This window comes from Protomyctophum parallelum (assembly GCF_964188405.1).
Source record: "Protomyctophum parallelum genome assembly, chromosome: 3".
Taxonomy (NCBI): Eukaryota; Metazoa; Chordata; class Actinopteri; order Myctophiformes; family Myctophidae; genus Protomyctophum; species Protomyctophum parallelum.
In genome coordinates this window covers 45,824,933-45,846,824 of record NC_139698.1, presented here as the reverse complement: position 1 = coordinate 45,846,824, position 21,892 = coordinate 45,824,933, and the positions used below count along the sequence as shown (strand labels likewise).

The 21,892-nt window shown below is 45.7% G+C and overlaps 1 protein-coding gene across 1 annotated transcript in view; it reads right to left on the bottom strand.

The window, feature by feature from the left end:
- adgrb1a (adhesion G protein-coupled receptor B1a) overlaps positions 1–21,892 on the bottom strand; it is a gene marked incomplete at its 5' end in the record, with an annotated part of 84,815 nt that overhangs the window by 20,160 nt on the left and 42,763 nt on the right. Inside the window, 7 exons of the mRNA XM_083762177.1 lie at positions 360–462; positions 793–896; positions 5,086–5,212; positions 13,333–13,376; positions 14,698–14,800; positions 17,920–17,995; positions 21,586–21,729. Coding sequence (XP_083618303.1) covers positions 360–462; positions 793–896; positions 5,086–5,212; positions 13,333–13,376; positions 14,698–14,800; positions 17,920–17,995; positions 21,586–21,729 — 701 coding nt within the window. The remainder of the gene's footprint in view (positions 1–359; positions 463–792; positions 897–5,085; positions 5,213–13,332; positions 13,377–14,697; positions 14,801–17,919; positions 17,996–21,585; positions 21,730–21,892) is intronic.

Sequence of the window (21,892 nt, the reverse complement as noted above, 5' to 3'; positions counted from 1 at the left end):
TCTATGGTGGAAAAGGAGCCTGTGTGTCATGATGTCGCAAAGCGGGTTTGTGTGTGTGAATGGGGAGATGGACAGATAACCTCTCAGAATACACATTGACGCAAAAGACTCAAGACATCCACCGGACAGCCGTCGGAGGCAACATGCAGGCAGGATGTACATGTATGTCGGTCTGTCGGCATTGAGTCGCGGGGCGATAGCCTACTTATATCAAATACACAAACATCTTGGCTTAAGGAAGGCACTGCTTCACTCAGATAAAGCCCGGGCCTCACAGTCTACAGTGAATCTGCGCCTACTCCAGCCATATTCTATACTATTTGTAAAGTTCTTGCAGCTTTGAGGCGGTTGTCTCTTACCTTATTCCTGGTCTGTGTCTGGCCAATGAGGATAAGGGCATTGGATGAGATGATGGAGAGGCAGAAGTTGATGAGGATGACCGAGCGCTCGGAGCGAATGTACCTGAGGTGTGAAGAAAAGAGAGAAACACACAGAGGGGTGAAGTGAAGATCACGGAACATTAACTGAACATTTCACGGTGGACAGGCCTCTGCTATCAAAGCCATATTAAACACTTAAACCCAATATATGTCTGCTGACCAGGGTCCTCGAGCAGCCCATACTTAGGAGGTGGCTCTCTTCTCTTCTTCTTTCTCGCTGAAAATAGCTGAACTACAAACTCACAAGTTTGTGGAACTGCTATTTTTGAAGAGTTTTCTCCATTAATTATGATATGCCTATAGAACAGGGATGGGTTGATGTGGTTCAGTCCTGCAGCGTCTCATGTCTCACCTCCAGACTGACACGTAGATGATGATGAGCAGCAGCAACGTGAGGGAGGACACCCCACACCCCACGATCAGCGTCACGGACGGCAGCTGTGTCTTATCCATGTTCTGCAAGGCAAATGGCCACAAAAAGAGAAAAGAACAGAACTCAGAATCAAATGCAAGACCGGGCGTTTTCGTATACAGTACATGTACCAGGGGAGTGGCAAACATTAGTAAGATGCCTGCAAGCACGCACACAAACACATGCGTGCGCGGCTGCGTGCACACGCAAACGCCCGCACACACCCAGCGAGGCGTTTGATAGCCGGGGCTAGAAAGAGTCTGGCAGGCTGCGGTTCGGGTCTCAGCTGGAGAGCAAGGTGACTCCAAGGTGATTCAGCACAGACACACTCAGCCTCATAGCCAGCACTCCAGAACAGCTTTCAACCAACAATATGCTTGCACGTGCCACGTGCACACACGTACACACACACACACACACGAGCGCGCGTATACGCCATCTACTACCGTGAGCTCCAAGCTAAAGTGACGAGCATTCAGATGAGATATGGTTCTGTGTTGAAGCACGCCTTACTCCTCTAGTCTGAAACGTTGATGACTAAATACCATCTCCATGCTAGCGCAGCCATTGTGTTGGTTGCCATGGCAACGCTGTAACATGGCAGCGGCAGTTGCAGCAAAGGCTGCAGTATCAGGCTGACCCTCCAACAGCATGGTGTGTTGAGCTGTACGCCTGTCTGTGTGAGTGTGTGTCTGCGTGCGTGCGTGCGTGCGTGATTGATGTGTGTGTGTGTGCGTGCTTGTTGTGTGTGTGTGTGCGTGCGTGCGGCCGTAAGTGCGTGTGTGCGTGCATGTGTGCGTGCACACGTGCAGTCAATGACTGAATAACGGTTTGCTAGCTCATTGGCAGCTACTGTACTGTACAGTACGGCCATCTTGGCTCATTCCTGTTGCAGACTGTAATGTTAAAAGCTGTTTCCCTGACATAAGCTGGTCCGCTTTGCTTCTATTCAGTCTGAGACTGGACTTGGAAGTTAAATGTGGCTTCCTCTCCTTGAGCCTGCAGCACCGCACGGCATCACTAAACCTCTGTTTAACCATCGCTGTTAATCGGAGGATTGCTATTAGCAGGCAGCCTGCTCCAGAGTATTGTCTAGTCTAGACTAGACGTGGGGCTGGAGAGAAGATTAACCTGATGGAAACCTAATTGGGGCAATATTGTCCCAAATTAAACTATGGCGTGCGTGGCTGTAAATTTTGTTTTATCGAAGGTGCTGAAGTGATTATGTGTGGGAGCTTCCAGCGGGGAGGTCGGGTGATGAGGACAGGGCAGTGAGACAAGGTGAGGACAGGGGACATGGACATGAGGGAATCTCTCCACCCCACCCTCAGGCAGGAGATAATTGGCTGAGTTTATAGCCTGTCTTGTCTCCAGGTTTGATGTGCGTTCCGGGGCCAAGTTAATTAAATCCCCCTGATTAATCTGCACTGCAGTGAGTTCCTCCTCTAAAAGGAAAGGGGGGGGGGGGTTACGAGTGCAGTGGAACGGAAAAGAGTCCGCTGAGACCGGCAAACTTTTACTGCCTCCTCTCAACCAATGGCGGGGCTGGTTCCGGTGGGTCTTGCGAGAGACCTAACCCTCCAAAACACACTGATCAAAACACATGAATCCAACCACCGTCACTGCAGGCGAGAGAGGCACTCTCTCTATTTATGAGGAAGCAGTGGTCAAAGTCCATCTCTAAAATGTTTCAACTAGACTTCCGGGAGTTTCAGCGACACGAAGTAATCCGATAACGTGGCGCGGACGTTCCAGGATGCTGACATGCTTGTGATGTTCTAAACAGCACAAGGAGCGCTGCCTGCCCTTTGGCCATGCATGCATGCCTCCGTTTTGACCTATTTCTCACTCCCAAGGAAGTGGGCTAATTGGCCAAAGGAAGGTCTGCAGGTGCTACAGAACCCACTTTCCCCTGATAGCACACATTCAAGACCAAACACACAACTACACAGAACTACACAGGCAGCAAGCAACAAATACAATCACAAGCATTCATCCTCCCCCCCCCCCACAACAAGCCATGGAAAGGCAGCACACTGGGTTCAGGTTCAGGACTCTGGCTTTCACTGCAGTGTATTTTTTCCCTGCCTTTCCTTCTAAAGCCTGCAGCTGAGCATGGTACAGCAAAATGGACAGGAGAGATGGCAGGAAGAGACTGAATGACGGATTGAACAGAGGGGGGAGAGAGAGATAGAGAGAGAGAGAGAGAGAGAGAGAGAGAGAGAGAGAGAGAGAGAGAGGCCTACGGTGTATGGATGAAGTGCAGTGGAATTATGAGGAGAGGGTATGGGGCGGCAGACAGAAGTGGAAGATGGGGAGAGGGGAAAGAGAGAGAGAGAGAGAGAGAGAAAGAGAGAGAGAGAGAGAGAGAGAGAGAGAGAGAGAGAGAGAGAGAGAGAGAGAGAGGCTGGGGTAGTTATCATGCTGGGGCTGTAGGAGGCTAGTTGCAGACAGAGGGGCTGGGCCATTTAGGAGCTGCTATGTGTTGCAGCAGGAATAATTTGCATGGTAACCATGGGTGTCTCAGTCAAAACCATCAGCATAAAGAGGGGGCAGGGATAACAGGATGAAGCTGGAGCCAGGAGTAGACTAAACACCCACCCTTTTCCTCTTTTGGGGCAGAGAGGCTGACTCAAATTGACACCATTTTGCTTCCCTTCGGCCTTAGGGCATGGGAAGCCCCCAGGCTGAACGGCCTGTCACCTGTCCAGGTACAGTCAGGGTGACTGGGAGGAGGTTGCAGGCTCGCTTCCAAGGAGAGGCAGCAGCCATCACATGGTGGAGGAAGAAGCTAGTTAGCAAGCATGCATGCTATACCGCTTTCTTGCTACTGCTGCCACTGTAGCACACAGCCATGCAGAGCACCTCTGCCCACGTACTGTAAGGCCTACACACCTATCACACCTCTCGCTTTCTCTCCTGGTTCCACACCATCAGTGTTTGATGCTATAGCTAGCCGCAGCACTGACAACAACGCTTGCAAAAATGACACTACTACGGTATACGTTTCAATGCCTGGCAGCACCGCTATCCAGCCCCATCTTTAGTCCCTTTAACCATCAACCCTTCATTCTATATCCTCTGGTTTTCCATGTTTGTTACACAGCCATGAGGATTTATTTATTTTATAACTCAAGGCATTTGACCCTAATGTGCTGCCTGTGTCTGCCTCTCTCCTTTTAAGGACGTGCAGCAGTCAGCTAGCCACCATGCACCGCCACAAAGAGCATCACATCCTCCCAAGTTATATAGCTTTAAGACAGCCTCTGGTGCCCATTCTGTTACCAGGGCAACTAGTGAATAAACTGCTTCAGAGGCAGTTTCCAGTCTAATAATAACTAATCGCGCTGAATGAAAATTCCACACACAAAGACACTGCCCTTTTCCCCAAAGAAACTGGGACACACGTATGTTTCACTGTGAGATTCTGCAGTGCAAACATTTGCTTCAGCCAACACCCCCTCGCCATCCAGCATATGTCCATCTGCAGTCAATGTATCAGATTGTGATGGAATTGTGTTTCACAGCCCTCAATTTTTTGTATTAGAACGCTCTGCACATTTATTTGATTGTCATGCGGCACACTCTCTCTCTCTCTCTCCATATGGCCCGGTAACCATGGAGACATGTGAAGGAACCACATGATTTGATTGTCAAATGTGTTAAGATATGCAAATGTGGACATCAATTGTTAATGTTATATACAGGGGAATGCAGGCATGGCGGAGTGTTAGAGATCATCATCTAAAAAGAAATCTTCAAATGCTCCTCACAACAACAGCAGCATCCCGGTTCACCATGTAATGTATGCAAATCAATACATTTTTTGCCAGTAAACATCCTGTGCATTGGGGGTTGGAAATGTACACAGGTTTGCAAACAGCATTTCTTTCCTTTTTGAATAAATAAAATAAGCGCTAACCTATATTCTCCTCCTTGCACGGTCCAGGTGGACAGATCATGTCAAAGTCCTTTTATTTAGAGAACATTGCCTTTTGGCATGTCGAGTGAAGCAGAGAGAGAGAGAGGGGGGAGAGAGCGAGAGAGAGAGTGAGGGGGAAGCGAGAGGGAGGGAGCGCGCAAGGGATCTGTTGATATGTAACGACAATGACGCCCTTTTCCACAAAACACCGGCAGATACATAACTGACAAACTCACACAATGCCACCCGTTGCGGATGCCTTTTTAGCAATGAATAGAAAAGCAAAAAAAGCGTAGGTTGTTGGGACTTACCATGTCGGGATTTAGCCGTGCTAAAATGGCGAAGGTGGACAGTCTGTCACACACGCATTTGGTTCTCAATGTGTCGACAAGCACGGCTCTGCAGCCCCTGGCAGACCAGGACCCGAGCAGCGAGGAGCTGCAGAAGAGAAGAGAGAGAGAGAGAGAGATCGAGACGATGCTGCGGTGAATGAATGAGAACAACCCCGGCAAAAAAGCGATTCAAATGCTATCCCCACACGCTACACGTATATTCTCCACCAGCAAGCTATTTAACCCTCTAATCCACACTTTAGATACATCTCCTAAGCGAAAGCAAACGCGCAGAAAACGCAGTGAACATTCATGTGATGAACGCAACGCAACGAACGGTCGCTGATGTGGCGGCGTGCGGCACACAGGTTTCTGCTTGGCCAGGTTATTATTGCAATGGGGTGGAAATATAGCACCAATGAAAGTGAAACACCCCCAAACTATATTAAACACAATTAAAATATCAACAAAAAAACAATAATAACGAGTACATACATATTTTTCATGAAGTTAATTTATTGCAGCTGTTATTAATAATAAAAGTATTATTTTGTTAAACATAAGCAAGTCAGTGAACTGAACTTAAGTACCAAAAATAGCTTTGCACTGGATGGTGGACTGACTGACCTTTTATGACTTTGCTAAAGCAAAGAAAAAACTAACAAAATGCAGTTAATTTATGCATTTAATAACTAATTAACTAGATTATATTAATAGATAACGCCAAGCAAAAAAAGGAAAAATCCATTCTCTACAGAAAGCTGTGATTGAGCATTGCTTTGTTTTGGATTGTCTTGTTCCTCGGGAATCCAGATTAATTTGTCATCCACTGACAATAGCAAGCACTTGAAACGTCAATCAGCAGCCTGCGTGTTTTTGAAAGACAATGAGAAATCTATTGATTCGATTTAATCCTTGTACAAACTAAATAAAAGGCAAAACAATGTGCCAACGTTTAATTCAGCCATGCCTCTGCACTGCAGCCATGCATATAGGCTACTGTACTGTGTGTGTGTGTGTGTGTGTGTGTGTGTGTGTGTGTGTGTGTGTGTGTGTGTGTGTGTGTGTGTGTCAAACCACTTTGCTTTGACGTAAAAGTCCTTTCGGCGTTGACATCACAGACACTCCCTCCCTGTATTGTGGAGATTTACTGTGGCACTCTGCATTGTAAGCTCTCTCATTTATTTAATTCAGACATCACCGTCATTGTCATTTCCCAAACAATCCACTGTCATTATCACCATTATTCTCACTGACACTTAATTCTGCACTTTTTTACTCACAAACTTCTTGCTACATAACAACGACTTACAGTAGGGCTACAGTTAGCCTGATTCCTGAGGCCCTTCATAATATTCATGCTAAAGCCTCATTTATACTATTATATTTTTTAAGGACCCCCATATATTTGGCCGTGGACCCCCATCTGAAAATGTTTTGTTACAGGGACCCCCAGAAGAGAAGATTTATGTAAAACCAAAATATAAATCATTCAAAACATTGTGTCTGTTAAAAAAAAACACACTTGTGTGAAGTGAGGGGTGCGTCCTCACGTCACACATTCACACACCAATTGTGGCAAGCTATAGCACCGACCAACTCATCCTAAACAAACATTAAAAGTCCATAGACTTGACTGCCATTCGATTTTTGTTAAAAGTGCTCTAAACACATGATTGAAAGTCCATAAACTAGCTGCACTGTTGCACAGGTTTGTGTGTTTGTGTATGAGCACAGATTGTGATGTATGATGACAAGAGCGCCCCTCACTTCATATCAGTGCATGTGAATGTTGAGGGGCCCTCCTATATATAGGTTTAATGTTTGTTTTTAGTTCAATGTTTGTTTTAAAAACGCCATTGACAATGAAGGGGAGAATTTACGTCATCTCGTCCCTAACACAAACATTAAAGCGTTTTTTTTAAATTGGCCTCAGGTCTAAATAGGATAAATCAGGCATAACTGTTTCATTTCAGATGTGACCCTGACTGCTGGCACATCATGTTTGTTATATGCATCACAGTCGATCTCATTCAATTTAGGCAGATAATGAATTCTCTAAGCAACAGCTAATTCCATGTAGTCCACGGACAAGCATGCAGTTCAAGAAGTATAACAACAGGATCACACTGTTTCTCTCTTTGAACTTAATTCAACTCTGAGTGTACAAATGGAACCAAATAAATAGTAAGTGTTGATAGATGTAATGCTATTTACCCCATTGCCAGGTCTAAATCTTTATAATTATGTTTACTCTGATATGCTATGCCCCAAGACAAATACATTTAACATGCATATTGAACAATCAGACAAGTTGATGCAGAAAGCAGAGACAATTAGCTCCAGATCAAGTTGGGTAGCACTTTAACAGGTCTTAGCTTTGGACTGTTAATCACACCACTTTCTGCTAAACAATTACCTGTTCACCGACCTCTAAAGTTCACACAGGAACCAATGAGAGAAACATTTCTGCAGGTGGCTCAGTGTTCCAAGAAAAGCAGCAAAATCCATACATTAACAAGAATATCTTTACCTGGCTCCATGGCCAAGTTCATCACCCCCACTCCACTTCTCCACTGACTGTTAAAGGACAGGGTTAAATCAATAACTATCACAAAGATAAACTTTACTGACCCCCACTGGGAAATGTGACCAATTTGATCCATATAACCATTAAGCAGCTCTGCGCCCAGGGACCGGTGCTTTGGTCAAAGGCCCTGGTATGACCCTAAAAGCCTCATTATACTGTACTTCTGCAGTGCGTCTGAAACCCTGCAACATACGTATGCACAATTATACTAGAGATAAACATGCATAATTGCATACTTTACTTTTGAAGTGCTCCTGAGTCATTGATATGTCCTCACGACATGAGGTTTTGGTAGTAGTCTCGGCAGCTATGGCCATTAACCAAAGTTGTGTGTGTGTGTGTGTGTGTGGGGGGGGGGGGGGGGGGGGGGGGCTTCAGAGTTCATACACTGTGAGTCGGAAAGTGACTTTTTCCGAAAGCATTGCTGCATCTGAAGCCCATTCTGAGGCGAGCAGAAATCAAGCTTGAGATGAATTGTCTTATTTTGGTGTGGGAGGAAACTGGAGCCGAACCAGAGGAAACCCTCCATAAAGCTAAATTCAAACCTGGATAGTTCGAGCGGCACAATTACATACAAAGTCAATGCAAAGACGAGATGTCTGCGAAGGAGGCGAACTGGGCTGGGAAAATCCAACTTCCCACCAACTCCACACATCACGTCCTGACAGCCAATCAGCGTGGAACTAATTTTGAGGCTCATAAATGATATAGTAGCCACCCTGGGAAAGACCTACGCTGAAAAGACTATCATCGGAAGTTGTGGGATTTTAGCGGAAGTATCGCCAAAGGAAATGACGTTGATGCTTTACAAATCAGTTTACATTCTCCGCGAATGAAACAAGTGTTGTGATTGGTGGGGAAAATATCGTATCCGGGGGAAATACAGATGACGGATGTTCCGGAGGATACCTCCGCCGATAGCTTCTCTGCCTTACGTTGTGACCAGGCTTTTCTTTTCGCAGATAAGTAAGCCTGGGACCGAGGCTATATAGTAGCAGGAATTATGTTAAATATATTGAACCGAGCCGTCTTTGGTGTTTTCTAGCTCGGCTGTAGATATTTCGAGGTACACAATGGTACGAGCAGGTCCATTTGGTTACACTCCCAAAGTTAAAGTAGCTATAAGCAATACTATGTCAAGCCAGCCAGCAATGAGTAAAACGCTCCCAAAACATTTTGAGTCAAGCTTTGTCATTGCTGGCTGTCAGAAAACAAAAAAGGTCATTATAATACTGAAAGATATACAGTATTGCTTATAGCAGCTTTAAATTACTGTGTACTTTTTATATCTGTTATCTCAATAATATATCAAAAATTAATAATATAATCCACCACTCGAGGGAGGGGGAAGAGAGAGTTAGCTCGAGCGAAGAGACTTTTATTTTTATTTTAAGAAAAAACAGCGCTGCTGACCTGTGCGACCAAAGTGAAGTAATTGAAGCGACTGGAAACAAATATATATCTCTTCAGGTTTTAAGCCATCTTAACACAGGTAACAGGTCAGCAATATCTTGCGCCACCTCTTACCCTTTATCCCTAAACTTATTTGCCATGTTTTACTAATTTGAAACTTTAAAAAATAGTTCAAATAGCTGATCTACAAGCTCACAACGTGTTGATGTAGATTGGCTAGTTTAACTATTTTAAAATGTTTTAAAATAGTAATAAATGGCAAATAGGTTTAGGGATAAGGGGTGGTGCAAGATCTCCACTGATCCCTGATCTCCACACTGAAAGGCCCCTGTCGGCACAAAACCGGGGTCGGTTCTTGTGGTGCGGCCGCAGGGCCAACCGCTGGGCTGGGCCACCCGTGCCATTTACCCATGATAGAACTATCCCCGCCTAATCCAGGCCCCACAGAAACTCTCAACAGGTTTACAGAGGCAAAGCGTGAACGAGTGTGAATGGTATAAGCGCCGAAAGCCAAAAAAAGGTACAAGGAATGAGAGAGAGAGAGAGAGAGACAGAGAGAGACTGGGGGACTGAGTTGTGTTTTAGCCCCAGGATGAGGCTCAGTGCTGACATTAGCACATCACTGCTAACAGAAATCCAATATATTACAACTCAGCAGCATAGGCTCTCTCTATGGATGACACGATTAGGCCTCTGTCCCAGCCATGCACAGAGGCCCACAGACGGACTTGCCCCACCGTCTAATTGGATCATTTGGTTGGCAATCCAACAGCCCTGCGTGGGAGAAGATGGTCTGCCAAGGACAGCCCACATGAATGAAAACCGGTCTGCCAGCACACAGGCACTGAGTAGGTTTATATGCATGAAGTAACAGGGATACAGCACAAGACCCACTGGCATTTGCCACCCTAGCTTCATATAATTGGTTCCCATTAATAATGCTCGTTATAAGATAAGACTTTCTACAAATGACATAATCGTGGTAACCTCCTGCCCCGATTCGATGCGGTCCTTCAATTTGTTTTGCCACTTCGCTATCAGTCTGGAAAGACTCTGGATCTCCAAGGTAGGCAGGACAAACCAAAACAAAGAAATCGACACAAGGCTGCTGATTGGTCTGTTGTGCGGGTTGGGACAAAAACTGTTTGACATATACAGTATCAGTGCGCAGCTACTGCTATTTCCCTTGTCATTCACTAAACTCACCCCACACAGCCGGCCTTGTTTTGTACTACTGAATCTGACATAGTGGACTACTGAATCAAACTAGTGTTAACGTTTACGTTTTACCGTAGGTTTTTACTCTCTCAAACAGTGAGAAAATTAAGCATGAACAGAGTGGCACTGGCTGAAGAGTGAAGACCCTAACCCTTCTCTGATTTGTTGGAACATCCAATCAGCAACAACGTGATGTTTACGAGTCAAACAGGAGGCTGGCCAGACTGAGTAGCGAAGTGACAAAACAAATTCACGGAGCATAGCGAATCAGGCTGGAATCCAGGCTATAATTGTGGGATTCTAAGCTACAATCTATCTTTTCTGGCAAAGTTAGCACACTGAACCTGCCAGCAATAGCTGCCAGCAGCAATATAGAAATACTCTGTTACAACTGTAAAAGTCCAGAATTCGAAATGTACTTGAGTAAAAGTACAAAAATGAGCATCACACCTGTCACAGACATGCGCAGAGCAAGTTCAGTCAGGAAACTCAGTGCAGTTGCTGCAGTCCGATAATTGGGCCGCCTCAGCATCACGATCTCATTCACATGATTCACTTCATCCAATCACACACACTCATTCCGTTTTCATACTGGCTATTTAAACTGGAAGTTTGCACGGCTCAATCTGCTTGCTTACTTGCTGCTGCACACTGATACTGCTGCACTGCTGCCAACCCATTCTTGGCGGGAACCCCTTTTGGTGTTTTAACTAAGCATTATGTTATACTTTAGCTATTGAAAAATAGCAGATCTACAAGCTCATAGCGCGCCACCGAGTGGCGCACTACGAGCTTGTAGGTTTTTTTTCTAAATGTATTTTTAACCGATGTTATGTCATCATGCCAATTGATTCCTCCTCACACACGTCTGTGTTGTCACTGCTCTGCTGCACAACCTCCGTGGTTGGTGGGCATGCAGGGACATTTACCACTGCTCCACCCAAGCTCCTGACAAAATACATTTTCAACTCTCTGTTGGCCTCATGGTAAAAATAAAACGTCAAATGATTATGAATGAGAGACTAAATTAACTGTCAGTCAAAGAAAAAAAGGCCAAACTGGAGAAGCATGCAGGGAGAGACTTTCTATACTTGTACAGGACCACTGTGGACTGATAATGATTTTACATCACAGTTACGAGATTAACCCATTCTGACCTGAGATCAGATTCATACGAGGTTTCCACTGGACACACACTGGGTCTGATTAACCCATTCTGACCTGAGATCAGATTCTAAAAAAATGTCAGTCGTTCTTCGATTTTTCAAAAATAGCAGACCTACAAGTCTACCAATGACACCAAAATGGGTGCCCGTTCAGAATGGATTAACAGAGCACAAATGATAATGGCTGTGTAATTTTGGAGAAATTGAGCGAGAGAGAGGAAGGGAGGGAGGTTGAGAGAGAGAGAGAGAGCAAAAGAGAGAAAGAGAGGGGAAGAATTGGGGGAGAGAGACAGAACGAGAGAGTGGGAGAGAGAGGCTGACACCCATTGCTTGTTATTGATTTTGCAAGATTGAAGCCAGTGAAGGCCCGGGCACCATCCCGGATGCCCGCCTCACAGCTCTTATCTCAGTGACAAGGACGCCTCCTCAGACTCCAATTTCTCACCCAAATATTAACTCATTAATCATAGCCGCTTGTCCAAGATGGATTTTAATTTAGCTTAGAACAGCTGTGGTGTCTCCCACTCACACACGTTGCCAGGGGAATATAATTTTTTTTGTGCTTACTACTTTTCTGTCTCTCTCATATACAGTATACCGACTTTCTCCCTTCTCCGTCTACAGTATCCTGTCTGTCTGTCTGTCTGTCTGTCTGTCTGTCTGTCTGTCTGTCTGTCTGTCTGTCTGTCTGTCTGTCTGTCTGTCTGTCTGTTGTTATGCTATTAGGTGTATGCTATTAGGTGTATGCTATTAGGTGTATCCTAATAGCATAACTGCGCAATGCTCCTCTTCCGATTCTCTCTATCTCTCTCTCTCTCTCTCTCTCTCTCTCTCTCTCTCTCTCTCTCTCTCTCTCTCTCTCTCTCTCTCTCTCTCTCTCTCTCTCTCTCTCATTCTTTCTCCAGTTCTGTATTTACCAAACCAAACTTCTTTTTTAATCCTCAGACCGAGGCAAGGAATGTTCTGCTCCTCATCTCTGTAACACAAGTGTACATACTCATCTAAATGCAAATATCCTGCATTGCAATAAGGCTGTGGGCGCAAAATGTCCTCCCCAACCCCCCCCCCCCCCCCCCCCCTCTCTCTCTCTCTCTTTCACACTCAAATACACATGCACACTCACTCTACTTTTTGATTTAAAAACAAATTGGGCACTTAAGAGCAAGGATCAAATGAGCAGTGGCTGAACTAGGTCTACAATTCTGACTCCCCACCCCCCCCTCTCTCTGACTCTCTCTCTTGGTTCTCTTTGCCACTCATTCTAACCCAGCATCCCTCCCTCCCTTCCTCTCTCTCTCTCTCTCTCTCTCTCTCTCTCTCTCTCTCCTCCCTCCCTCCCTCCATCGCTCTCTATCCCCTCCCCTCCTAATCTCTCCAATTCCCTCTGCTCACACAGCTCTGCCCTCTTTCTTCTTTCCCCCCGTCCGTCTCTCGTCGGCGGATCCTCAAACTACACCCTCCGCCCGGTGTGTCGGCGCGGCCCAGCGTGAGGACGTGGAAAGCTGTGAGCGACACTTTTAATTTTCCACACGCCGCGTCAGTGTCGGCGCAGTGCCTCGGTGTAGGGTTAGTGCCGGCCCAGACAGGAGCGGCGGAGCTGTCTGACACACTCAGCACTCTCTCACAGGGGAGTGTCACAGTCACTTTGTCATGATTAAAAATGGCGGACGGACGAGCCAACCGGCCAATACACAGTGGGAGACGGCTCCCCGAACCGTGTGGGTATATGAGCTGCTTTGGATGTACGCACGTCCTTCCAGGTTGCATGGATGGAGTGGATGACGGACGGATGGATAAATAGTTCCATATGCGGAATGACTGAAAGAGCAGGTCCCTTACCTGTCACTCTCATCCCAGGATATGCAGGTCTGGTTGGTGGTTCCCTGACAGAGGGGGAAATGAAAAGAGCAATCAATCTATAGGAAATAGGACTGTCAACAACAACAAAAAGGCATTCTCTTCTTGTAATTACCATTTCATAATTACTATAATGTTTCCTTTTATTTTGTTTTAATCACTGTACAAATAAATGTTTCCCTTCTGACCGGGCACCCATTTTGGTGTTGGCATCATGTTATGCTTTAGCTATTGAAAAATAGCAGATCTACAAGCTCATATCACGCCACCGAGTGTCGCGATACGAGCTTGTAGGTCTGCTATTTTTTGAAAAATCGAAGAACGACTGACATTTTTTTAATCTGATCTCAGGTCAGAATGGGTTGATCAGACCAGTGTGTGTCCAGTGGAAACCTCGTATGAATCTGATCTCAGGTCAGAATGGGTTAAAATAATGGCACAATAACCCTTCTCTTCAACCCTTCTCTCTTTATTATATGTTTATGTTTCTTAGTAACATAGCTTGAGAACGGACGGGCAGGTTTTTGTGAAACACGTTCCTCCAAAGAGATGAGTACTTTTTGTGTCAACGGTCAAAGGTTGCAGTCACAAGACATCCTAGAACAAGAGATAAGTCAAAGTCGTACGATTGGTCACACGTTACCGCAGTGAAATTTGTTCTCCGCATTTGACCCATCTCTTGGAGCGGTGAGCCGCAGCCAAGGAGCGGTGAGCTGCAGCAGTGCCGCGCTCGGGAATCATTTGATTAGTTGATTTGACCCCCCCAATCTAACCCATTGGTGCCCAGCAGGGAGACATTGGGTCCCATTTTTACAGTCTTTGGTATGACCCGGCCGGAGATCGAACCCCAACCTCCCAGGGCAGACACTCTAACCACAAGGCCACTGGTTGGTGTTGGTGCAGGCAGGGTTTGCATTGCACCCAAAGGTGCATTTGTTTAAATTTCATTTTTAAATACTGGGTGTGAGTACAGTAATTTCCCTGCTTTTGCGTGATACGTAGGGCCGTCACGATTACAAATTTAAGTTGACAATTAATTGTCACACACAACTAATTGCGATCAACAATTGAATTGTGTGTTTTTGCATTGAACATTGTAACGTTACAATTTGTATTTCCGTTTGACTTTTAGGCTTCGTAATCACAAATTACACAGATATGACAAAATAACTAACAAAATAGTGGAAATAGTTGATCTACAACATGTGTTGTAACTAAAGCTTGTAGATATGCTATCTCTGCTATTTTTGGAAAAAACATTCAACATTTTTCAACATATGCAAAAATCTCAAATAATTGCGAATTCTGACAGGCCTCGTGTGATTTGAGGGGTGAAGGAGCACTTACGTTGTACAGGTGAGAGAACTCGACTTCTACGGGAGCAGAGAGGAAGGCCGGGGTGGGCTTGATGGTTACAGACACAACCTTGGAGTTAAGCACCGTGCTGTTCCTGTGGGGACGGCGACATATGCTCAATTTCATACCAACTTCCAAGCACCTTTAATTGAAAACACAAGACTGCCGAGCCAATTCCCTTTCAAGGAGAGGCTTGTGGCATCTGAGGATTTGATCATCTCACCCAATCATAATCCATTTGAAGCTTGAGCTGTGTGAGTAATTGGCTGGTAAATAGTTTGACTGCAAACAGTGACGTCAAAAACCATAGACATAGGCCCTCATTTATCAACCGTGCGTACGCCAAAATATGGGCGCACGCCGAAATTACCGACATTTTCGGCATTTAACATTTCCGGCAAAGCTTGAAATTGAACTTGAGTAGGACAAATAGTCACGTCTACTCTTCAGCTGGCGTACGCTGTTTTTCTGTTTTACACAAGCGGAGCAGCCTTGTCTGAACTGCTGAGAGGCTGTCACAGGCATCTAAACATATATGTATTCACTCCTAAAATGTTTATATAAAAGTTATGTATAATGTATATGGGCTACATGTAAAAAATAAATAAATACAAATGTTAAGGAATACATGTGTCATATGAAATTAGTAGGAGATAAAATCGCGCAATTAAAAACAATGTTGCAAGAGATGCTTAAGCCATTTAAACAGTGTTTTGCATGAGCGCATACATGCGAGGATTTGGGCTGTCTGTGCTGAAATATTTCCATGACGGGCCGTTGTTGGAGAGTATAGTGCAGCAGTCCCAACGTGGTATAGCCTACTGTAGCCTAATCTACAGCATGAAGGCCGATGTCTTTCTTACGGTATGTGCAATATAATAAACCCGACGCGTCGCTCAATGCCAAATGTATACCGTGCCAGGCTCCCAGCGCAAGTGGGAACTGCATCGGAGATATATAGGTATATTACCCAGCCAAGCAACCACCATGCAGCCACATGAGGCTATATACGGTTTTTGCTGCACATTCATATAATGACAGTTGACAGCCCGGCCGGCGGCCACTGCAGTGACTAACGTCTGCGAGGCAATCTAAATAGACTGTCGAACGTCGGAACGTGCATGGTCAGTTGGTCACGGACGGACCACTGTGATAGAGAGAGACAGACAGACAGACAGACAGACAGACACACTGGACAGGAGGAGCACCTGCAAAACAGCAGCGTGTGTGTGCCTATTTGTTATTTAATTATGGTTCACAGGTTCAGGTTTTCGTTCACTAATATATCTTGTTGTATATTAAATTAAAAATACTTTAATGATTTAATATACAACTAACAACACAGTGAAAAATTGCGATATGTGTGCGGGGGGTGAGGCGGGCAGCAAGGGAAACGAAGCGAGAGGAGAAACAGACAGCTTTATTTAATGTGTCATGTAGGTGCGTGCGTGCGTGGACATGACAGCAAGGCAAGCGAGGTGAGAGGGAACAGACAGGGTAGGCCTACAACTTTATTTAATTCATGCAGGTGTTGTTGTTTATTTATTTAACAACACACCAGTTAGTTGGGCTTGCAAGTTGCGTGTGCGTGCAGCTTGTGTGCGTCTGTCTGTGTGTGTGTGTGTGTGTGTGTGTGTGTGTGTGTGTGTGTGTGTGTGTGTGTGTGTGTGTGTGTGTGTGTGTGTGTGTGTATGAGAGAGGGGGGTGAGGCGGGCAGAAAGGCACGTAACCATGGTTTCCAGATCGTAGCCTATAGCAGTGGTTCAGGTCGCAAAAACGAGGGCGAGGCTTGATTTCTTAGGGCGTGCCAGATCAAATTCAGCCGTGACATTTATTAACGTGAGAACGAAATTAAGGAAGGATCAGCTGTTTGCGATCACTTTATAAATGCCGTGGAGACGTGGGTGTACTACGAAACCTGCACTCGAATTTGTGGCAGATTTTACACTCGATTGATAAATGAGGGCCATAGTGTCCAGAGACAAAGGAATGTGAATTGAGATGAAAATAAAAACACACTTGATTGCTCCCGGAAAGAACAAACGATTTTCTTTCTAACTGACTCCCCAATCTATTTATAGAAGCTAAAAACTCTGAAACTCGAAAGCGCCAACTTACAACAAACATCCCGACTCCCCCCCGGGCATGGTGTTACATCTGAGGCAGTACACATTATTTTCCATCCATCTTGACTTTTATTTCTCAATAATATTTTGATGTGTCCACAATCTCCCTTCCCCGTTTAGTATGCATTGCAATATCTGGCTTTCATAGACGTGCTATCAATCATATACCGAATGAGGCCACATCAGGCCAAAAATAAATTGCAGCTGGATTCACTGACAATACCTTAAAAACTTACAGTCGGCCAGACATGTTTCATAGCCCGCAGACAGTAGTTGCTCCATGCTCCTCAGATACACACGGCATCCTGTATGCAACATCTCCCTCGCCAAACTCTAAAGGCAATCAGTCAACTTAAGCACTCGTGTCACCCAGTCTCCTGCCTCAAACTCATCCCATTTCCGCGAAGACGAAATCAGATGCCGAGGATGGAGGGAGGTGGGGGAGTGTATAGTGGGTGTCTGGGTGGTTAACAAACGGGAATATTAAGAGCAGCCGAGCCATGTGGAGAGAGACAAAAGATATAATAGGAGTGGAGCAGGATTCTACTTTGCTCTTCGTGCTTGCTTACACATGTTCCCATATCATTATGCAGTGTAGCAGCATTAGCATAATGGAGATCTTCACTGCAGGAATCAAAGCGACACGACACAAAAGCCAAATAGATCACTGCATACAGAAGCACACACGTACAGTATGCCCATAGTATGCTCCAATCGCACATGCACCCACGCACCCATGAGCAAACGCACAGCACGCATGGTGGAACCCACGCACTAACAATCCCACAGTGCCACACATACTGTCAAAAACAAACACAGCTGCATAACAAAATGTATGTTAATCTTTCTGAAAACGCCTGCATTCCCCCCCACCCCACCCCACCCCCACACACACACACACATGAAATCCCTCTTTCCCTCGTGGAGATCAAAGGCATGCATGCTGCACACGGAACCCGCCGTGCCGCCGGGGCGCTGTCACGTCTGTGTCAAATCCACGTTTCAGTGTTTGCCATGAATGTTTCAGTTGACAGACAAAGAAAAGTCTGGAGTCTTGCGGCATTGCATGCGAGGAGGAGAGCCGTACCTCTGTAGAGACAGGATGCTGCCCAGGTTCCTGTAGAGGACGATGCCAGTCACAAATGTGGAGGTGTCGTCTGAATCTGTGACACACACACACACACACACACACAAAGGAGACAGAGCAAAGGAGTGAGATCAAGGATGGCTGCGCTGACTGAGAGATACTGCACAGCGGGCGGGGGGTTGTACTACACATTCTGATGCAGGGGATGCCAAGACCTCCCAAATTTCCAGAGCTAAATTGCCGGGTGTATACATGGACCATTTCTTCCCCATCTAGATACCAAATCTCTTGGCCAAAACATTGCCGATCTACAAGCTCTACAACGCCCTTACAAAATCCTGTTTTGGTTAATAATACCCCAGAGATTTTGGATGCTGGGGTTCAAGTAAGTTATAAGTTGCTCTTTTGGCCATTTTGATGCCAGTGACAGTGGAGTGAATAGGAGAGAGACGCCATTTTGATGCCAGTGACAGTGGAGTGAATAGGAGAGAGACGCCATTTTGATGCCAGTGACAGTGGAGTGAATAGGAGAGAGACGGGGAGACAAAGGGCCTCAGGTCACATTCAAGCCTGCTGGGTCGGCTGCGGCAAGGACTGAACCCTGATGGTTATGTGCACCACCAGGTGAGCCACCAGGGACTGAACCCTGATGGTTATGTGCACCACCAGGTGAGCCACCAGGGACTGAACCCTGATGGTTATGTGCACCACCAGGTGAGCCACCAGGGACTGAACCCTGATGGTTATGTGCTCTACCAGGTGAGCCACCAGGGACTGAACCCTGATGGTTATGTGCTCTACCAGGTGAGCCACCAGGGAACCTCCCAAGAGTTATTTGACACAGGCCCTGGAGCTGGCCCACATGACTAGACAAATATAAACGCTGTCTGTTCACACACGCACACATAGACATCCACATGAGCATACAAGCACACGTACATGTAGGCTGCTGTATCGACACACTTACGGCATACTATGATGCACACAAACAAAATAACGTATGCAAACATGCATGATAACCGACTGCATGCGTGTAAAAAACATGAATAAATGTATACGCGACACATGAGCTCGCGTTCAAAGCACGCATGCTGTGAACAACTCATACGTAAACACATTAAAAGTTCAAAGCAACACAAGCTTGTATCTCGTGCACTGAACACTCAAACTCACACACCCACACACACACACACACACACACACACACACATGCTAATTAACACACGAATGCACACCATGAACATACATGCACAAGTAAGCCCTCATACTGCTCATATTGTGCTGCGTGTGTGTCTCTGTGTGTGCGTGTATCCCACACAAAGACATTAAAAGTTAAAAGCATTAGAAACTTGCAGTGTAAGCACATGCGTTGCTCATGCTCATGCACTTTGCATTATATGCACATGGACGCACGCACGCACGCAACCACACACACACACACACACACACACACACACACACACACACACACACAGGCCTTATGCCCCTCCAACTTTACTGTAAGTGGGGTTTAAGTGGTAACTTATTTTTTTTGCCAACCCCCATTTATTTTCTGAAATTACGCCTCTGCTTTCTCCTGCTGCAGTGTGAGAGGCTCACAGCCCGGACCCCATCTGCCACACCATCTGAAGCCATCCAGATCGCCATGCTCTGCCATGCTCTGTGGCAGCCTGGGAGCGCTCAGTGCCATACACATATACACGCAGGCTATATTGCTTCCAGGTTGCAGCTGAGCTCCCATGGGCATCGGTGGGGAATGGACCGAGACACGCATGATTTGGAGGGAAGTATGTCCTGCTCCTTTGGCTGACTTTGGCTGAGTATCATTGCTGTCGAAAAGCCATAACGTTTTAGGAAATGGGTAAAGAAATGTTGTGTATTACAATGAACCGCATGTAGTTATTTGGTCCCAAGTTACTGTTAATATACCTACAAGCAGGTTGTGGTACATTGCGTTGTGAGCTTCGGCAATATTTTGTTACTTTTGCACGTTGGACAACAAAGTAGGGCATTCATTTACACAAAAACATTAGAAGAATGAAATGAAACATGTAGATACAAGGTTTCCAACCGACAACGACGATATGCTCAGCCAGATTTGTGAAAGGCAAAGCAAGAGAGAAACATTATTCCCTCTAATATAATACTTAATAATACATGAATACACTCTTGAAGGAAGATTTAAGTTCAATTTAATTTTCACTCAGAAAAACTGCCTGCACAGTGAATCGGGTTCACGTATCTGTTGCTATGTGCTCTTCCCCCCCCCCATCCCCCCCCCATCTCCCAGTGTTTGTCCGTGGCTACAATAGGCCTACATGCATAGCATTTGTAATTGTGCTTACTTGTGATTACTTGACAATCATATTCACCCCCAGAGTTTGTCTATCTGGTTTAAAACGTGTTTGTTTGTTCGTTTCTCTGCTTGTCAGACTTTCTCTTCCTCAACTCGCCTGTGGGCAGGCAGGCGAGAGCCGCCGCGTTTGCTCATCGTGCATGAGCTTCTACCTCGCCGCTCTGAAAGGTTCCACAGAGGGTGCCAGCGGCAAACCGCACATTATCAATCAGAGCAAACAGGCCGTCGGAGAGAGACTCTTTGGCAACCTGCGAGCTCATCCATGCTGCACGTGTCAGGTGCGGAGGCATGACTGGCTGCTGATGTCGGCGCCGCCACAGCCATGGAGACACATCTCCCAGCTGGGGAGGAAATTACCTCTAATTGCTCCTGATTGGCTCCTGTTGACTCCTGATTAGGAGTGACGGCCTCGTTAGCATGTGAATGGTGAAAAGGTCGCTAACGACCCAGAGCCCCACGCCCCCGCTGGTGCCAAACAATCCTTTTGGCTCCAAACAATGCAACCCTTCAGCTTCAGTTCTGTGGCACTCAGAGAGTCCCACTCAACTCCAGCAAAAGTCAGCCTCGCACTCTCTATGTTGAACAAATATAATGAGGGTTTGAGTCACTACAATTAACTAGAGCTGTTTGCTGTGTTTTCAAGACATTTGCAGTTTGTAAATAGTAACTGCTGACAGCCAGTAATTAGTTCTGAGATGTTTACAGAGTTAGTGAGTTGTTCACAATGCACTATGCACTGTGTGCATGTGGAAGTGAGTTGGAAGTTCGCAATCATAGCTCTTGCGTACTTACTTGGCGTACAGTTATTGAATAGATTCTCAAGATATTTAGGGGTTTAACCACTTTAACAAAGCTAGGCGCCGATGATGTAAATTTATGTCATGTATTTGCGTTCTTCGCCAACGTATGCATGGTTCTAGGTTGCTAAGCAGATACAACAGGAAATGTACGTCCTTGGTTCTGGTGACTCATACTGCCTGGGCAATGTTTCTTATTACTTTTTCATATCTTTTTATACTTAGTATTTATTTGTTTTGATGGTTCCTTATTCTTTTCCTTATTATTTTCATTTTCCAAAAAATAAATAACACGGCCCCCTCCTGTACTAGAAGGGTAGTATGAGTCACCAGAACCAGAAGGACGAGTGTTTTCCACCGGTTCAGCTCTGTCAGTGTGATAAAACGGTTTCCAGAAACGGTACCAAAATGTGATGAAACCGATTCCGCTTTCCTCAATATTGGATCTGGTTCCTCCAGATCCAGATTCCAAGCCCTTTTTAAGGGTCCCTTGTTGTTGCAGGTTCTTAGTACCTGGCGTGCCAGTGGAGAGGACGTTCTTGGACACTGCAACCCTGTCCTCTGAGCTCCGGGCCCAGTCCACCATCCCTCTCCAGCCCTTCATGGGGAAGTTGATGTCAGCGTTGCCTGCCACCGGCCGCTTGTGGATGCTCAGAACTACAACCCAGAGAGAGACAGGACAGAAAGACACACAGACAGTATACACAGTTACAGTATACACAACCTGTACCTACCATTTGAAAACAGCTGATGAATAGCTTTGTGAATCTGCTATTTTCAAAACATCTTGAAAAACACTGGTGAAGGTAAACAAACATCG